General features: G+C 42.7%; 1 protein-coding gene across 1 annotated transcript in view; it reads left to right on the top strand.

The window, feature by feature from the left end:
* The window catches only part of TAPT1 (transmembrane anterior posterior transformation 1), a 63,748-nt gene that overhangs the window by 33,944 nt on the left and 9,652 nt on the right, over positions 1-20,152 (top strand). The window contains exons 4-11 of the mRNA XM_015096648.4: positions 7,093-7,255; positions 9,988-10,123; positions 11,923-12,020; positions 12,204-12,273; positions 16,187-16,267; positions 17,595-17,704; positions 19,235-19,294; positions 19,813-19,881. Coding sequence (XP_014952134.4) covers positions 7,093-7,255; positions 9,988-10,123; positions 11,923-12,020; positions 12,204-12,273; positions 16,187-16,267; positions 17,595-17,704; positions 19,235-19,294; positions 19,813-19,881 — 787 coding nt within the window. The remainder of the gene's footprint in view (positions 1-7,092; positions 7,256-9,987; positions 10,124-11,922; positions 12,021-12,203; positions 12,274-16,186; positions 16,268-17,594; positions 17,705-19,234; positions 19,295-19,812; positions 19,882-20,152) is intronic.

Here is a 20,152-nt window from a genome sequence, read left to right as displayed (position 1 = left end):
GGTAGTCCAGTGGGTAAGACCCCATGCTTCCAGCACAGGGGCACAGGTTTGGTCCCCGGTCAGGGAACTAAAATTCCGCCTGCCTCTAGCTGCAGCCCAAAACAAACAAAGTTATTGTCTTCCTAGTCTCTTGTTCTTAGAAATTATACCCAGAAAATTGGGGAGCGAGGAGAAAGTATATTTGTCAAAGTGGTTAAGTGCTGGCATGAACGCAGCACCAGTTTGCAGGCCCTGGTGCCGTGTTGTCGGCATCCGACAGTGGCCGAGGGCTGGCACAGCCCTCCTTTCAGCAGTGGGGTCGGCGCTCTCACCTCCTGTACGTTCAGTCACGCCTGGCATGGTGTTTGTGGGGCCTGTGGAAGCTGACAGTTTCCCAGGTTTTCTGCTTTAGAATGGACTCTTTGAACCCGCTTGTGAATCTTCCGTAAACTGGTCACAGGATTTGGCTTGGGGCTTTAATCGGCCCTGACACAAAGCCGACTCGCTGCTTTTCCTTCAGGCTGAGGCCACTCAGGAGCCCTTAAGGAGGCCGGCCTGTATTGTGGCTGCTCCACTGATGGGCACTTTGCCAGCCTCTGACCCTGTGAAAATATTTTTTTATTTTGAGATGTTGGCAGGGTAACTTTTCTTGACTCTGTAGCTGTCTGCACGTTATCTGCAAAGGGTGCACTGCTTCCATAAAACGTTTACACCCACCCTTAGCAATTTCAGGAATAACTAGGTGAAAATTATTGCTAACGAATTAACAATCTTGAAAAATCTTTGGCCTTACATACTTTGTTGTAGGTTATAATAAACGCATGCAGGTTCTCTAAAAGCCTACTGATTTATGTATTTCTTCCCTCTTTCTCAGATAGGGTAGTATAATTTTGGAAAAACATTTGAGAAAATTCTTGAATTAAGGTAATTCTTTAAATGATGAGATGAAAATGGGAATTAAGTTTTGGTTTATTATATGAGATATCTTTGTTTCTTGAAAGAATGAAAGCATTTTGTTTTTAGAGAAGTAGACTGCTGTACAGTAGCTACATTTGCTAAATGTAGCATAATGTGCTTTATGCTAAAGAGGTGCCCAGTGTTATTTTTCTGAACTTAAAGAATAAATAAATAATAACAGTTGTATGTGTATTTCTAATTTACCTGGCATTTTATGCCAGGTATCCTTTTTCCTCCTCCAAGCTGTGACTTCATTTTGTGTTTTAGAATCCTCAGTCTTACTTGAGTTAGAAGGTGAGCGAAGTTGTAGAGAAAAATGATACTATCTGATGCCAAGAACTGATGGTTTTGAAAACTTTGCTGTGATATTTTAGACAGCAATAAGTGTAGGTGAGGTTTAAGTAGTAAATGCTAGAGTATTTTTCTTTTACTATTAGAGCAAATAAAATACATGCAAGTAAATTTTACTGATTCCTCACCCTGGTTTTAAGCATATCTCTTAGGAAGCTTCAAGTACCTTTCTGTTTTTAAGGCAGTGGTAACTTACCCCATAAAAATCTCTCTCATCTCCTGAAGAATTAAGAATTTCAGATGCTCGAGCGTTTCTTAACCCGTTGGGTTTCCTCCCCCTGCCTTACCTCCTCCAAGGTAGTTCTCCCTGAAATGAACTTCACACACGAACACACACACACATGAGATTTTCCCTCTTTTCAGACATAAGCCTTAATTCCGACCTGAATGATTTGTGCTGCCCCTGGCATGCTCACGCCACTTCTCCGAGGATCACGGCCGGCCGTCATTCCCCTCCCAGGCCGGGCCTCCATGCTCATTTGTAGAGAGCAGGGTCTCGTTAGAGGGTCTTCCCACCGCAGGTCTCGTCGTCCCCTCCTCCTCCTCACCTTGGCGCTCTCAGTAGCGTAGCAACATTACAACGTTCTCTCTCTCTCTTTCTTTCTCGTAAATCAGACCGAAGGGAGGAGCACTCTCACTTCCTTTGTAGAGTGGAATGTGGTGTCACAGGGACTCCTCGTGGTGAGTAAACCCTGATTTTTCTTCTATTCTCTTGTCCAAATTGACATCAGTACAAACAAGATATTGATTATAATGGGAAACAGACATGACTGTTTGGAGATGGACACTTCAGAAGGAAACAAGCTTCCTTATCCTAACTTGGTGATAGTTTTGTCCACATTTGTGCAGGATTTGAGCAGAATCTCACCTAACCTAGGAAGATCACTTGATAAAATGAGTTTCAATTACACATGTTGTCTAGGTTTGACATCAAGTCCTTCACTTCCCACGCCCCATCAGTTCCTTCACATGAGCTTAAGTTCCTTCGATGTGAGCGGTTTTTATTTTGCATCATCCAAGCACCAAACATAGCTTTATCAAGCCAGTGCTTTTTTCCCTAGTATAGTTTGGAATCATTTTAAAGCCCAAGAAACACTTTAGTCATTCAGTTTAAGCATTTGTGGTTAATTTTTCTACCATCTGTTGCAAAACCTTAAGGTGCTCAATTTTCAGTCTTCTAAGTAAGAAAACCTCTTAATCTCAATAGTTAATTGCAGTTTACTTTAAAATGAGAAAATGACTTCTCTTTCAAAAACGGACACCATTTTTTACTTTTCACATTTTTCCAATAGTCCTTTGTATTTCTTCATTCTTTCAGTCTTACCATGAGCAGCTAGAAGCGTTAAGAGAGAAAGAAAGATAGCTCCAGCCTGTGTGTTTTGTGATGAAGTGCCTCGCGCTGGTGCCTTGGCATGTTCGAACAGCGATTTGAACATGAAGTAGGCACAGATTACCGCGGTCTCGTGGTCACAGACGCTGCTTCCTCTTTCCTGGTCTTTCTGTTCACTTGTCAGCTCACACTTCAGTCTTGGTCAGCTGAGCACTTTCTGCTGCACATGGCGAGGAAAACCCTGCAACTGACTATCTTTGTCTGCTCCATCATTCTGTTCCCCAAGAGTGCTCTTGAAACAACAGGGTCCTTTCCCGGGTAAATGTGCAAATCCAGGGAAAGTATTTGAATGACCGAAAGATAAAATTTAGAAATGTAGAAAGTTTAATTTCCGCAAGTGTGGCTTAACCTGAAAGTTTTAAATGATTTTAGGTTCTGTTGAATTTCTTGGCTAATAGTACTTGTCTTGTGATAACTGATAGCCAAGCTATAAATTAGATTAGCGGGGTTTTCACTTTGTCCAGCCGCTTCCTCCACTTGTTTATATGTTTGTGTGGGATTTTCAGCATTTGCAAAATGAATTGGGAGTATCTGCTGTTTGATAGTCATTTATAAGGCAGAGCTTCACCCTGAAAGCATTACTCAGGAACCAGTTCAAAGCTGATTGGCAGGGCTGGTGGATAAGCTTCCTTTGGAGTTGGAAATGCGTATCACACAGTCATCCACAAGTGTCCTGGAAGAGCAGGAAACAAACATTGGAGCTGGCTTGGGTTGTTTCCACCAGGTGAACTTACTCTGAGGTTCAATCTTACTTCAGAGAGGTTGTGATGCCACCTTAGAATTTTTTTTTCTTCAGTTTTTTCGGCTTTCCTGTTTCATTTGCAGGGACATTTATATGATAGCAAGATCCTTTGTTTCTGAACAGTTCTGCTTCTTTTATTTTTTATTTGAATAAATCTCTCTAATTTTTAAAATCAGTCATCTCCATAGCAACCAGTTATGATGTAAGCGATGGAACATTTCCACCAAAGCAGAGAGTGCACAGAAAGCAGCAGACCCAGTGGAAATAGCCCTTTTTCCTCTCTTTTTAGAAACAAAGAGCAAAAATTGTAGCTTTATTTGGTATTTAGCCCAATCATTTTTCCAAATGAGATGACAGTACAGTGATAAATTATACAGTATTAAATTAGGCTGAAAGATCAAACATGCTGAGTTGCTGATTCCTGTGAGTTTAAAAAGTTCTTTTAAAGAAACGTCTAGAATAGTAGGCGGGAGTGAGAAATTGCCTTCTAGAGCCAGAGGCCAAGAGTCGGATCCTGGCTCCGCCACTTGTTATTTCTGAACTGCAGCTGCAGTCACATTCCTGATACCCTTTGGGAAATTAGGATGGTGGTGGTCCCTTCCTCATAGGATCTCATAAGGTTACTGTGGAAACTGAACGAGAGAGTGTACGAAGTGCCTGGAGAGGGGCCTGCCACACAGGGCCTGGGGATTGTAGCGTGTTTCTGCAGTGCTTCTGCATTTTCCCAACCTGGTTTAATCCTAGGCAACATAAAGCTAAGTTAAAGTTATTTATGCGAGATTTTGGACTTAGTATCATCTTTGTTTAAACAGTGTGATATTATGTTATTTGAGATTATAGCTTTTCAATGTTTGGTTCAGTTCAGTCACATCCAACTCTTTGCAACCCCGTGGACTATAGCCTGCTAGGCTTCTCCATTCATGGAATTCTCCAGGCAAGAATACTGCAGTGGGTTGCCATGCCCTCCTCCAGGGGATCTGCCTGACCCAGGGATCTAACCCAGGTTTCCCACATTGCAGGCAGACTCTTTCCATCTGAGCCACCAGGGAAGCCTGTTCCTTCTTAGAGAATATACTATCTCATTGTTCCATTGTTGTAAATGTTTATAAAGAGACACAATTGAACATATATGTGTTAAAAGTCCCTTCATCTCTTAAAGAGCTTTGGCTGAGACCAGTTAACTGAGTAGATGCCATTCAAGTCCTAAAAGCTCTACAGATTTCTGCTGTAATTAGTTACCTAAAGCCTTTGGGTAATTAATGCAGATTCACTAATGCCATCCTGCATTTCATTCCTGTCCTTTTCTTTCATTCATAAAGCACGGCCTCCAGCGCTTAAACGGAAGGCCCCGGCCACGGGTGATGTGTGCATTTCAGTGTGTGCCCATCTGTGCCCGCACGTCTGCGGGGGCGTGGGTGGGCGCTCGTGGCTGATGCTGCCATCTGTGCCCCGGCCGTCTCAGGGGTACAGACAGTCCAGGAGCCCAAGAGTGTCCGCACGTCTCCTTTTCTCATTGTTTGCATTAGAAATGTTTACCTCCAGCTCTTGACAAATACTTATCTCGGCGTGGGGGGAGGGAGCAGCGAATTCCCTTGAGAGTTGCACAGCCCTTGGCAGAGTTCTGTGCTCTGGGCTCAGTGTCCGAACTAAGACATAGCTCACTCCTGATTTCATGGGGAAAAACAGGGCCTTGTCTGTGGGGAGGGAGAAGAGCACTGGAGCCAGAAAGGGACAGAGAAGTGATGGTGGAGATATATCAGCCTTGTCCTGGAGGCAGTTTTCCCCAAGATTTGAACTTTCACTGCTGAGAAGAACTCCCCTCGCTCTCTTGCACCCGTCTCAAGGCCCAGGGTGTGACCTGGACCGTCCTGACCCGTCTCTGCATCTAAGCTCATTGGTTCAGCCCAGGGTCATCCGCTGCTGGCCCTGCCTGGATGCAGTCTTCGCAGAGTCTGCCTCTTTTGGGGGCGTCTGTCGGGCTCCATGTTCTCTCTGTGATGAGGCTGAAAGCCGTGCCCAGGGCACGTCACTGAGGTCCTGCGTGCCTCACCGTCACCTTACAGCGCTCTGGCAGCGGTTTCCCATCCTTGCTGAACCCAACAGGGATCTTTGCAAGAAAAGCGCCCCTGATCTGAACGTGTCCGAGGGCTCGGCAGGAGCTCAGGGAGTAGGTAGCCAGGGAGCAGCCAGTAAGTGAAAGCTCAGGATGCCGGCGGCCCCTGGAAAGGGAGCTCACCCATCAGTAGGAGCCGCAGTGCCATCACGGCAGCAAGGGGAAGAGGCTCTGCGTCTCCTGATGCAGGTCTTCAGGCTTTCTGCTGGTCACACGGTATGAAGAAGCTGCCAAGGCAGGGCCTGCGCGTTTTCCATCTTGAGGAGTCGCCTGCAGTGTACTGAGAGAAAACACCTTTCCATCCCAGTCCCAGGAACTTTACGTGTCGTGATAGACATCTTACTTCCTTCTTTTGTAATGTATTTTTTCCCTGTATCTTAGGAATACATTTCCATTCATAATTTAGGTTTAGCTCTTTTGACTCTGACCTCGGAAGTAAGGAATGATTCTGCTTATATTAATTAGGGGGAAAAACCATCGTCAGCACTTGAGCCCCTGAGGGTTGGGGTACCAGCCCCACGTGCACTGTAGAGCCTGCCATATCCATGGTCCCTCTGTATCCAGGACTCCTCTCTATCTGTGTTTCCTCATCCATGGACTCAACCAACTGTAGGTCCCGTAGTGCTGAAGTAACGTATTTATTGAAAAAAATCCACGTATAAGTGGACCCGTACAGTTCAAACCCATGTTATTCAAGGGGCAGCTGTATTTCCAACTCATGTTGCAGAGGGCTAATGTTTGTAATATAACAACCATCCTACAAACTAGTAAGAAGAAGATATGAGGAGAGAATTCACAGAAAGTATAGATAAATATATGAAGACTATGTCAGTGTTCTAGTGAGGGAAATCAACAGTGAAACTGCTGAACTGGATTCCCACCAGTGGCATTAGCCAGCGTCCCTGCATGGATGCACGTGAGCTTCCAGGCGTCTGGTGCAAGTGTAAATTGGTACAGCTCCTGCAGAGGGCAGCACAGGTATTACCAGAAGGACAAGTGAGCGTAAAGAACGTGAGATTCCAGTTTTAAGACTTTATCCTATGAATGTGTTTTCACTTACGAGGTATGACATGTACCTTATTTACATCATGGTTTATAGTTGCAAAAGGCTGGGAATCTGTCGGTGTTGTTAAATTATGATGCATCCACGCAGTGGAACACTGTGCTGTCTGTAAGAACTGATCATGGAAAGTAGCGTAGAACGCTGTCCCTGTGTCAGAAGCGCCGCGCCCATGAATCCCGGGATCCTGATGAGCTGGGAGACCTGTGTCCTCATTGTGGAAACCCCTTGCTTCCAGGCGCTCGGCCAGCAGCCACCTGCCCTCTGCGGTCACTCGCTAAGGTTCCCACTTCCTCTCATTGTAATTCTGGTCTAGTATCTTCATATTCTCGACCTGGGCAGGAAATGTGCTACTGTTGAGCAGTCAGCATAACTTTCCTCGTTAACGTGAAGTTTTTGTTGGCTGTTCCCTTTGTTTGCCACTGCCTCTCCCGTAAAGATGATTTATTCAAGAGCACGGAAGGTGAAACTCACCGTCTGTTACTTCTCATCTGTTTCAGGGACAGACGTGTGCTTCAGCCCGCCCAGGTGTGTGACATCCTGAAGGGGGTCATCTTGGTCATCTGCTACTTCATGATGCACTACGTGGACTATTCCATGATGTATCACCTGATCCGGGGGCAGTCGGTCATCAAGCTGTACATCATCTACAACATGCTCGAGGTGAGCCCGGCAGGCCCGGCCCACGGCGCCTGGCGGCCTGCACGGGACAGCTTCCCGCCGGCTCTGCCAGCCGTGCCTCCAGCCTCGGCTTCGTACCATCAGGGGTGGCCTTCTGAGAACGCACGTTCTGATTTAGAATCCCTCTAACAAGATGGTGCCTGTGCGTCCCAGGACACACTGGGGGCAGCCGGTCCGCAGGGCATCGTGTCCTCCCGTGGGGAGGAGGGCGACCGGCCGTCTAGACCTTTTGGAGTCAGTGCCCCCTTGAGAGTGTAAACTGTCAGATGACAGGGGAGTATTGTCTCGATTCATTGGAAACCTGTGTGTGCTTTCTGTTAGAACTGTAAATCTTATGAAGAGATTTTTAGGATTATGTGTTTATTGGCTATAGTAGATTTATATTTTAAATTGCTTTTAAATTTTCACACAGAACAAGTAAACGATTTCCCAGTTTCTCTAAGTATTTAACACTTTTAATACAATATGTCTTCAAAGTACACTACACTTTAAAGTAGTCGTCCTGTGAAAATCGGCATTTATGTAAGAAATAAACAGTTACGCAAAGTGCACAGTAGAAAACCACTTTCCTTTTAGGCAGAATCTCAAGGTTTTTTTAAATAGTAAACTAACCTGGGTTATGTCATTAACCTTTAAGATTCAGTTTGTACTTTTCTGTACTGCTTTTTGGGGACACCAGTAAGTCTCCCTGTCTCTTAGACTCAGTTCAGCTCAGTCACGTCCGACTCTTTGCGACCCCATGGACTGAAGCATGTCAGGCTTCCCTGTCCATCACCAACTCCAGCACCTACTCAAACTCAAGTCCATCAAGTTGGTGATGCCATCCAACCATCTCATCCTCTGTCGTCCCCTTCTCCTGCCTTCAATCTTTCCCAGCATCAGGGTCTTTTCCAATGAGTCAGTTCTTCACATCAGGTGGCCAGAGTATTGGAGTTTCAGCTTTAGCATCAGTCCTTCCAATGAACACCTAGGACTGATCTCCTTTAGAAGGGGCTGGTTGGATCTCCTTGCGGTCCAAGGGGCTCTCAGGAGTCTTCTCCAACACCACAGTTCAGAAGCATCAATTCTTTGGCATCCAGCTTTCTTTGTAGTCCGACTCTGACATCTGTATGTGACTACTGGAAAAACCATAGCCTTGACTAAACGGACCTTTGTGGGCAAAGTCATGTCTGCAGTGGGTTTTCCTGACGTGTGGTGGACACGTGGGGTGATGTGGGACTACTGGCCCCTCTGCTGTGCCACTGCCTGGGTGTGATAGGTGGGGACTTCCTGTCTCTTCACAAAACCACACACTCTAGCCATCCTGTTTGCTTCTAAATTCATCGACTGAGATGTGTTGGAACCACACCCCAGCTCCCTGGTGCAGGCTCGTTGCCGCACGCCTGCTTTGCCAGGTCAGGTGAGATGTGACAGTGGGTTTGGCTGGGTTTGTGAAGCAGAGTAGCTGTCCGTGCGCTCCCCTCACTCCCATCAAAGAAAAGCCCAGGCCTTCTGTCCCCTTTGGCCATGTGGGTAGCTCTCCTTGTCAAGTCCCGCTGCCTCCTCCCTGGGGGGATTGCAGCTGACCAGGCTTCTCCCTCCCCCCAAAACTTAAGATAGGCGCCTCCTGTTGTACAGCGCCGCCCACAAGGTGCTGCTGTTGCTGTTATCAGGAAGTAGGCCAAGCAGGAGGATCCATGAATTGCTGATCCCGGTGGTTTAAATACTCACTCACTCTGTAGACTACAGTTGATGATGTAGTTTAAGCGCAGTGGAGCAGAGTCCAAGCTCTAGTCTAGAGATAACTCCCTCCAATCCTGGTTATCCTGCACGTGCGGCCAGCTGCTGAGTGACTCTGCTCTTCAGCTTGTCGCCTGTGAGATGGAGACATTAGGAGAATTGCAAGGTTTCCATGAGACAGCGAATAGAAGGAGCTTAGCACAAGCCAGGCGTGTGGTGGGAGCGCCCTCAATGATAGCTATCATTTCTTCATTTGGCAAATGTTTAATCAACACTTCCTGGATGCTGAGATCCCGAAGAGCCTGAGGTGGACAAGCCTAGTCCCCTGGCTAATATTCCACAGGTGGGAGAGAGGCAGTGATAAATACCGTGATAAAGAGGAACAGGATGATGCTTTGGAGACCACAGGAGCCACAGAGGTTGGATAGGCCAGGAACGTCCTGTCTCAGAATGTGACATTCCAACTGAATCCTGAATGATAGCCCTCCTTTTTTTCTTTTTTATGTGCTTCTCTTTATCTATTGGACTACATTCATGGAGATGAGTACTCGAAAATGTCTTCCAGGAATAAATTTGCTTATTATATTCTTATACGGTAAACTTCAAACAAATCACAGCTATTCTTACTTACCAATATTAGGTATGAGGAGAATGGGTCAAGTGATATATTTGTCCTTAAAAGTTTGAGTCCTGAATTTAAATTCAAAGAGTTAAAGCCAGAAGAACTATGATTTTGATGTGTCGTCTGCCTTTTATTTTTATGACTAAGATTTTCCTTGTTACAAACATGGCTAGTTAGACAAATTCTAATTCAGTTAGTACAACACCTGGGCGCTCCGTGTGTGTCAGAGAATGAGAAAATGTGAACGAGTAAGTAAACAAAGCTCCTGTCTCTCTTGGAGCTTATCTCCTGTGGTGTTTGTGTTACCTCTGAAGTTTAATAAGATGTACCGACAGCATAGTAAGAAACGCGCTTCCTTAATTTTTCTCTTTAGGTAGCAGATCGCCTGTTTTCCTCCTTTGGGCAAGATATATTAGACGCTCTGTACTGGACAGCCACAGAGCCCAAGGAGCGGAGGAGGGCCCACATCGGGGTGGCCCCCCACTTCTTCATGGCAGTCCTCTATGTCTGTATCCTTTCAGGCCGCTCGGGGATGCGCGTTTTACATTATCCTGTTCACTTAGCCATTTCTCAGACTTAGAGAGGGGGTGTGCGTGTGCATCCTAAAGATTAATATGAAATGTCTACTTTCTTTTGAGAAATTGGTTATAACAGTCTACTTAGTCCGTGAACACAGGGACTAATCCAAGTATGGGGCTTCATCTGGTTGCTCAGTGGTAAAGAATCCACCCACCAGAAGACAAAGAAGATGCAGGTCTGATCCCTGAGTCAGAAAGATGCCCTGGAGAAGGAAATGGCACCCCACTCCAGTACTCATACCTGGGAAATCCCATGGACAGTGGAGCCTGGCGGGCTACAGTCCATAGGGTTCCAAAGAATCAGATACAACTTAGCAGCTAAATAGCAGCAGCAGCAATCCGGGTATCAATTATAACCAGTCTCTGTATCCGAGGGTTCAGCCAACAACAGCCCGTTTAATACTGTAGTATTTTACTATTGAAAATTACATGTGTGTAAGTGGACCGATGCAGTCCAGACCCATGTTGCTCAGGGGTCAGCTCTAACTGTAAATTAAAGAGTCATGTATGCATGCCCCTTTAAACTGCTAGAACCTGGTTCTAAGGAAGGATTTTAGAATAAAGAGGTAGTTATATTTATACATACTTCAGATTTATATAGATCTATATAGCTTTTTCATACTTGAGTTAGAATTTTATAAAGTTGCCCCTAAACCTATGAATTCTTTGTTATAACCTTCAGCTGAGAATGTATGCAGTTCTTCAATAAAAAAATAAATGAAAAATAAAATGTATACAGTTCATCTAGAAGTAAAATTTGAAATTAGCTGGGGAGGAATTCTAGAGGTTTTCTTTCCCCCTCCCTCACCTCCATCTAAAAGCTTTTTTTTGGAGAATAAATGTTTTACTATGTAACACAGTGTGCGCACGGGTGTATGCTGTGCATGCCTGCCTGTTTACATACATGCACGTACTCACACTCGCTTCCTATGGGAGCAGGGCGGGTTCACAGGAATGTGCCGTGTGGTTTTGTTGTGTCCTGTCTTTGAAAGAACAATGCTTAAAAGAATTGGGTTAACATCTGGGAAGTTAAGGGACTATATGGGGAAAATGTCTGTGGCGAGTAAAAGATTGTTTCAGACACAGTGGAGTAAAAAGTTACTGTTCTAATTTAAGCTCTTCCATGGAATTTAAGCTCTTCCACAGGCGATATAATTCTGCAGCTCATGAATGTCTTCAGAACTGGCATCTGAAGAAGAATCCTAATTACCAGACATTTCTGACTCCTGCATTCCCCATCCCCCGATGAAAACCAGAGAGGAAAATCAGTTCCAGACTGACTCTCACTTTATGTTCTTTTCTGTTTTAGGATGTAAATTATCTGAATTCACAATGTATATATCTAAGTCTCTTCTTTCAGGATTTACCATAATGTATTCCATTATTTAATAAACTTTCCTGAGATCCCGTTTCCCAAGCATCATGCCCAATGCCAAAGCTCCAGAAAGAACAAGACGGCTGTCCTCCAGAACTCACCGTCTAAGCGGTTGGATCATTTCTGCGTTTGTTTGTTCCGTAGTTTGTTTCATAGGTTTCTTATCCCATCAAATGTGTATCAACTGTAGCTAACAGGGAAATCACAAAGACAATACAGTACTTAGGTAAGGCATGATCTAGAAAGCATAGGCATATTTTTCCCCATTTGAAACTTCTGAGATTTTAATAACATATCTGTTAATATAAACTGGAACCAGAATTCAGTTTTTCCCTTGACGTCACTTAACTGCTAGTTTTGCACGCCATCCTTATAATGGTTCAAGCAACAACTCTCAACGTGGCTTTCAACTCACACAACAAGTCCCTGCTTACTATCATGATGTCTAATAATGTAAGTATGAGATTTTATTTTATATTTTTGAGGTTGTATGGGTACATTAACAGCAGTATTCTAGATGGGAGAAAATTGGGTTTTTTTCCTTAATTGTTATTTATTCTCTGGGAAGTTTAATATATAGCACGTCACTTTTTTAAACTGTGGTAATAAAGATGACTTTTGTGTTTTCTCTTTCAGTTTGTCGAAATTAAAGGAAGTGTTTTCAAGAAGTTCGAAAAGAACAATCTCTTTCAAATGTCAAATAGCGGTAGGTACAATCAGATTCTACTTGAAGCTTTATGCAGAGTTACTGTGTAATTCATTCTGAAACTCTTAATGTCACATCTCCAACAGGCCACTGTTTCTTTGACTTAAAGCTGTGTTTCCTCTTAACTCTCTCAACATCTTTACCATGTTTTTTGTATTTTGGTTATTGTGATCTTGAGGATGTTTAATATAATAAATAATGATAGGCATTTGTATAGTACTTTACCATACTTTCATACAGTGGTATAGTATGGTACTACACTTTACCATACTGTAGCACAAAGTGCTATACAAATGCCCATAATTATTTATTATCTTATCTTTCTAACTCATAAATTTCTTGGAAGCTGCTGATATGACTCCATTTTACAGATGTGTAAACTGAAATACAGACAAAATGACCTGACTCACTCAGGGTCACCCACTTAGCCGCTGAGAGCAGAATCATGGTGACACACCTCAGATAGGTCTCAGCTTTCTCAGTTATGACTTACTGCCTCCTTCCTAATTCTGTAGAGTGTGAGGGCACAAAATTTATCCCAGAAACATTATCTTAACATAGTTGTCATAATCAGAACAGCAGTGTCTTGGTTCTCAAGGTGTGGCCCACGGATCCCTGGACAAGATTCTGTGAAGTCAAGACTGTTCTTGTGAAGATGTTATTTATTTCATTCACCATGTTGCTGTCTGCACCGTGGTGGCAAATCGGGGTGAGAAAGCCAAGGAGAGACCACCAGGCACCCACTGGAATGTCCGGTCCAGTGGCTGCCAGCACGCATCAGTGACGCTGAGGCGCGCCTGGCACTGAGGGCCAGTGTGTGAGACTGCAGCTGCTCCAGGAACCCTTAAGGGCTTGCTCCAGCCTTACACGGTCACCTGCCCTGTCGCCCAGCAGCAGGAACATGGTTTCACAAGAGGACTTGTATGAGAATGGTTATGACAGCCTTAAACACAGCCCCAAATTAGAAACAACCCAGACCCTCCTGTTCAGAGGAAAGCAGATACATAAATGCCAGTATACCTACACTGCGAACACTGCTCAGCCGTTAGAACTACTGTATTTTCGACTGTATAGAGGAATCTCAAAAGCTCTATGCTGAGTGAAAAGAGACCCGACATAAATAAGTACATGCTGTGTAATTTCATATTTATGAGGTTTGTGATCAGACAAAATTAATTTATGATAATGGAAATCAAACTGATTGCTTATGGGGGTGGGGATTGGCTAGGAGGGTGTCAGGAAACTTACTGCAGTGATGGAACTCTTCATGTTTTAGCTACGGGTGTGGTGGCAGAGCTTATGGGTTCATCAGAACCCATCAAATTCTACATTTAAAACTTCCACATGTGTAAATTTTGCCTCTGTGTTAGGCAAGGAAAGTAATGGCATGTGAATACATTGAAGCAGAGGAGCGTTTGGAATTACAGGAGATTTGATAACTAGGCAGCGAACAAAAAGAACTCATGAGAAACGTTAGGCCGTTCTGTGGAGCAGTGATAAAACCTTGGACCTCAGAGCTGTGAGAGGCAGTGTGTGCTTGTGTCTTTCTGTGCAGTGATGCTCTTTCGAATGTGTGCTCCCAGTCTCTGTGAATTTGAAATGGGAGAGGAAGGGGAGAGACAGGAGGGAAGCTGAGACAGGATTTCTTCTTCTATGGAGGCAACTATGAGACTTTCACTTGTAGCAGAAATCATGCTCTTTTTACTTAAGAGCCTGATTTGAGTAGGCGCTCTTCGTAGAGCTGTAAACTAGGCATGCAGGTCTTTTTAAAGTTTTAACAGTTTTTAATCTTTATTGTGTGGAGGAGATTGTGAACAATTTTCAACCTTATCACCAATATGTTGAGATAATTCATGTCCCCTTTCCTTTCTTTTAGAAACAAGTCCCCAGAATTATAACCTCTTAGCTTAGAAAAATTAGGAATTTAGTATTTCCATTTTAAGAAAGCTCTGAAAACAATGGCCTATTGATCAAGCAATGCATGTGAGTTTACAAGAAATTCAAGAGTATATTATGGCTTAAAATGGTTAGTAATCAACATGAAAAGTCTTGCTTTTTGTTAGAGGTAGAATAGCTTATGTTACAGTGCAGTGTGGTCTGCCTTGTACCACCTTCTATCTCCCTTCAAGTTTTACAAGAAATTAATTTTACCTTCTGCTGAGTCGCTTCAGTCATGTCCGACTCTGTGCGACCCCATAGATGGCAGCCCACCAGGCTCCTCCGTCCATTGGATTTTCCAGGCAAGAGAACTGGAGTGGGGTACCATTGCCTTCTCCGAATTTTATCTAAAGTAGCCTTAAAACCCATTCCCACATAAGAAAAAGAAAAATCTCTCCTAGAGAGAGATGCCACGTAGGTGGGATCAAATTCAGTACCTTACACGAGTTTAATGTTGAAAACCTGGTTTGGAAGCTTTAGAGCAACTTTATCCCTTTCATTTTATTGCCTGACTGTATTTTTCTTTCAGGGAATTGTCCAAGGACACATGAAATAGAGTTTAGTTAATGAAACACAACTTTTTAACTTTTGGTCCTTTCTTGCACTTCATGTCAGTGTAAGCCCAAGCTGAGTATGGAAACTAGGCCTTTCTGACTTGGGTTCTTAAAATGAAGAGTTTTACATAGTTTGTAACCCACTGACACTGTGAACTATACATTCAGAAAGATCCTGCAGGCGTTACATTGGTGTGAAGTAGGTTCCAGCTCAGGGTAATTCTGTTTAAGTCTCTTAACATAAGCCTGTGTACTTGCATTCATTTGAATAACTGTTGGAAACAAAATAGTCACTTCACATTTAAAATGTGATTGTAAATATGTTAAAGTATATCCCTGTTAGTGGTAACTTAGAAAAAGGAGATTAATAATTTGAATATCAAAAATACTTTTAAAGTATTAATCACCAGTGTTTTTAAGAGTTTGACTCATTGGAAAAGACTCTGATGCTGGGAGGGATTGGGGGCAGGAGGAGAAGGGGACGACAGAGGATAAGATGGTTGGATGGCATCACTGACTCGATGGACATGAGTCTGAGTGAACTCCGGGAGTTGGTGATGGACAGGGAGGCCTGGCGTGCTGCGATTCATGGGGTCGCAAAGAGTCGGACACGACTGAGCGACTGAACTGAACTGAACTGAATAGTGATTAAGAGAAAACATTCCCATTTTGGAAGTTTCACTTTTTAACTATCGTAAGAGTTCACCCCAAGGCAGACAGAGATTTATTTCATTCCATTTCCTGATTACGTAGTATCTTAGATGCTGATAAGAAGATAACAACTTAAAAAGTGAAATGTATTAACTAGCCCTTAGCAGGAATTTAGTTCTTTGCTTTTATTAAATTCATTCAGACTAAGCTCAGAATACTTAGTAATTAAGGTGAATACCATCATGAACCCTAATTTTTGGCTTATCTTATTCCCCTAAGCTCCCTTAGTGATGCTGCTGGCTTTGTTAGCTAGCTAAAGGAGTCATCCGGTTGGTTCTTGTATTCCAGACCTGAAATACTTACCAGATTAGAAGCAGTCTGGGAAGCAGGGGTTTTATGTTACCCAAAGTCTTGTATTTTACTCTCTGCTTCTATTTTTTTCTTCTTTTGTAAAATAAAAACAGTTTCCTTATGTCCCCAAAGACCGTTGGAGGAATTTGACTGAGTCTGACCAGACTGATGCTTTGACCATTTTTTGAGGTTTGTAGAGAACTGGCATTTCTGTACTAGGATTATGTTGGGGAAAGAAGTAAATGGCTTGCCAGTGTAGCACCACCCTATAAATAAAATATTTATCTCACAGACATTTACACTGTAATATAATTTCATCATACTCTGACTTAAAAGAAAATTATTTTGGATACATACTATAGTATTATTATATTATTTTTATACACTCTACTTTTTTTTATGTTAAACTTTTTTTTCAGATATTAAGGAACGATTCACAAATTATGTGCTTTTGCTAATAGTATGTCTGAGAAACATGGAGCAGTTTTCTTGGAATCCAGGTAAGGAAGTCTTAACAATTACGGTGCCTTTCCATTTTACTCTTGAGCGAAAAATCATTCTCTTCCATGGGATAAAATGAGTACGCAGAAAAGTGCAGAAAACTCCAGAAGCCTTTAGCTGGTCCACTCTTCACATGGAGGATGGGTTGCCTCTGCTCGCTAGGGGGTGGTGGGAGCTAGACCCCCCACAGTAGTCTTTGCCCCAGCATGGCGCCAGTGGTAAAGAACCTGCCTGCCAATTCAGGAGACGCAGGTTCAATTCCTGAGGGGGGAAGATCCCCTGGAGTAGGAAATGGCAGCCCACTCCAGTGCTCTTGCCTGGAGAATCCCATGGACAGAGGAGCCTGGCGGGCCACAGTCCGTGGGGTTGCAAAGTCGGACACGGCTGAGCGCGCACACACGGTTCCCACGGGCCACGCAGCGTCGCTGGAGCCGCACACCCAGTGGCCCTGCTCAGCATTGCAGCGTAGACATTTTTCTCTCTCGCAGAGGAGGAAACTGGAACTTATTAACAAACCATTTCCAGCGTCAGGTAGCTAGTCAGTGGCGGAGCTAAGTGTTGAAAGAGGTCGAGGTGCCCTGGCTAAAGCTGAGTACCATGTGAGACCGCCAAGACCTCCTTCCTAGTCAGCAGGCGGAGCCCCAGCCCTGTGCCCTCCACCTGCCCTGCCAGCTGCCTCAGGGCAGGATTGCCCCAGGTCCCTGCCAGCATTTCTGATCTTCTTCCTATTCTGTCCCCCTCGTATATCGTCCTTCAAGGCCTAAGCAGGTTATCCTGTTGTCTGCATTTGTTAATCAGGCACTTGGTACTGAGTTGACGTTTTAATAAATATGGTAAAGGTGAGCAAATTTGGCAGGTTACCTCTGTATGATGGTGAAATAAAGGATGGCTCAGTATCGTTGAACCTTAGTGATCAAAGAGGAAAAAATGGCCCAGTTGACTTTAGCACCATGTCCTCCTGGTTATCCACTGTCACACCGAGGCAGCCCCAGAGACTTAGACGGAGCCTCCTCACTCACCATCCCACAGCGTCCTGTGCCTTTCCCCAGGGAGAAGCCGGGATCCGCTGACCCCAGCGCCCCCTCAAGGCTTCCTCTGTACCAAGCTCGGAGTAAGCACTTGTTGAATGACTTAGCCTTTATCCTGATAAGATATGACTTCCTGAGAGTTAATTCTATGCCGGTTCTCTCTCCATGATCACTTGCTGAAAATGTTCTAGTTTTGCCCTGTGGAGAGTGTACATTTCTCTGGAAGCCTGTGATAGGATGTTATGGATTCTGTTCATATTACGAGATGTAATTGTCTCTCTTCTCCCCTACTTTATAGATCATCTCTGGGTGTTATTTCCAGATGTCTGTATGGTGGTCGCATCAGAAATTGCTGTGGATATTGTAAAACATGCTTTTATCACAAAGTTCAATGACATCACAGCAGATGTATGTATTTTAATAGGCAATTCAATGTTTGGTGTTGACTTCTGATTAAGTATCATAAGGTTGTAGGATAGCAAGTTAAATTTACTGAATTTATGAATAGGATAGAAAAGAACTACATTTTTAAAGTTACAATTATAATTTTAAATTTCTAAAAATGATTTTGCTGCCAAAAGTACATTATTTCAGTATTAAACAGTTCTGCTTCTGTACATTTGTGTAGAGGTATAGACTGAAATGGCAACCCACTCCAATATTCTTGCCTGGAGAATCCCATGGGCGGAGGAGCCTGGTGGGCTACAGTCCACGGGGTCGCAGAGAGTCGGACACGACTGAGCGACTTCACTCACCCACTCATAGACTGATCAGTAGTTGAGATCAGGGTGTCACTAAAACCATTATAAACTGTTAATACCATCATAACCTGTCTTGTTAAACTTTTAAAAGTCACATTGTTCCTATTTAAAATATTAGACCCAAAACTTCTCTCTGGCTAGATTGTTTAGTATTTTATATTTTAAAGTTGATTTTCCTTTCTCCTGTGATTATTAATAGGTTTTTGGTAAGTCCTAGAAGACAAACACCTTATATTTTTCTACTGAAAACATTTGTTGGAACTTTGAGCGATGTTACAACAGGTATTTTGTAGCATTTCCAAAAATAGAAATGTGGCTGTAGGCTTGATATAAACAAAATGAAGCCTACTCACTGAGCCGTCCCACCAGTCGAGTTTTCAAGAGCAATGCTCATCCCTCCCCCAGACCCCAAATGAATGGTAATTTACCAGTATCTCAATCTGGTTTGGGTTGTGCATGCTTATTGTCATATTTTAAAAGGCAAGGACTTAAAATACAATGCAGTTGCAGCTGCTACAGTCGATGGTGGGATTATGGCATTTCTGAATGTTTTAATATCCTTGAATAACAGATGATCATGCAGTTTCTGGCAAAGGCCGGATACAACAATTTCACCCTTTACTCTCTCGGCTTCCTCAAAACAGGAATCCCTTTTCATGGGACATTTTCTCAGCAACTCAAGTCAAAACTAATAGCCTTGATTCAGATACTTAGTATGTTTTGTAGTGGAAATGACGGTTTACAAGTGCCTTCAGGACAACTGTATTCTCCAACTCAGCTTAATATCAGACTCAGCATTCGCTCTTCTGAGAAGACATCATTATCATTAGATGTATAGTAGTAATTTTTAAAACTGTTCATTTAATTTAAATTTTCAGAATTATTTTCCATGCCTTGCACTACTTAAAATAGCCACTCTTCCTAAAAGTCTAAACTCTCAACGACCATAATCATTGAATATTTATCCCTCTTTAAAGGAAACCTTTAAAAGGCCTTGAACCTATCAAGGGGAATTGAGGCTCTTTTTCACTCTTATTGTAGGTGAACAAATAGGGAAAAACTACTTATTAGCACCTCCTTCCTGGCTAGATATTGAACATTTTATCTACAAAGTAAGTCTTTCCATGTTCTGTATTTGCACTGTATTACTTAATACCTCATTCTTATTTGTCTTTAGGTCTACAGTGAATATAGAGCCAGCCTTGCTTTTGACCTTGTTAGCAGTCGACAGAAAAATGTAAGCACTGTATATATAAAAGGCATAATCTGAAGTTAACAATGGTTTAATTAATAATTAATTTTTTGAATAATAGTTTAATGTAGCATGGGATATTAATTACAGGAAAGCTAGATAAACTGCCTTATTTCTGTTCTTGACACTAAATGTTTACAAAATAATAAAAATAATGCTAATACTTATTACATAGTGTATGATTTCTACAGCATTGTAACAGTTATACAACTTTGTATTTTAAACTTCTTATGAACATTTAGATCAATCCATTGTTTTGCTAAATTTCAGTATAGGTGCTAGGGTCTCTTCTTACAGTCTCACCTGTTTAGAATATTTGCTGGTGATGAGTGAATTGTACACTCTTTTTTTAAGTTTGAAACATTTCTTATTTTAATTAAGATAACAATAAGAAACATTACATGTGAGCACAGATAACATTCCTGTACCTGACTTTTCTGATGAATTCTGCTTTTTAAGTGCTTATTAAATCCCATAAATCCCTCTCTCCTCTCTCTGTCCAGGCGTATACTGATTATAGTGACTCCGTGGCCCGGAGGATGGGGTTCATTCCTCTCCCACTAGCTGTTTTAGTAAGTCCATACGCTTTTTATGATGAGATGACCATCATTAAAGAATATGAATAAATGGATTAACAATCAGTTTGTTCTAAAATGACTTGATAGTAAAATTAAAGGTCCATGACTTAGAAGGAAATTTTGTTTTAAATTATAATATTTCCCTTTTGGATTTTGAGCCATTTAATGGATAAAAGATGTTAAGGCATATTTTACATGATAGCTTTCCTAACAATGAGAATATTCATTTTTGCTTCTTCATTTGGCAGTGATTTTTCTTTTTGAA

This window comes from Ovis aries, chromosome 6 (genome assembly GCF_016772045.2).
Source record: "Ovis aries strain OAR_USU_Benz2616 breed Rambouillet chromosome 6, ARS-UI_Ramb_v3.0, whole genome shotgun sequence".
Lineage (NCBI taxonomy): Eukaryota > Metazoa > Chordata > Mammalia > Artiodactyla > Bovidae > Ovis > Ovis aries.
Note: the sequence above shows the minus strand (reverse complement) of the source record. Positions and strands in the feature narration are given on the sequence as shown.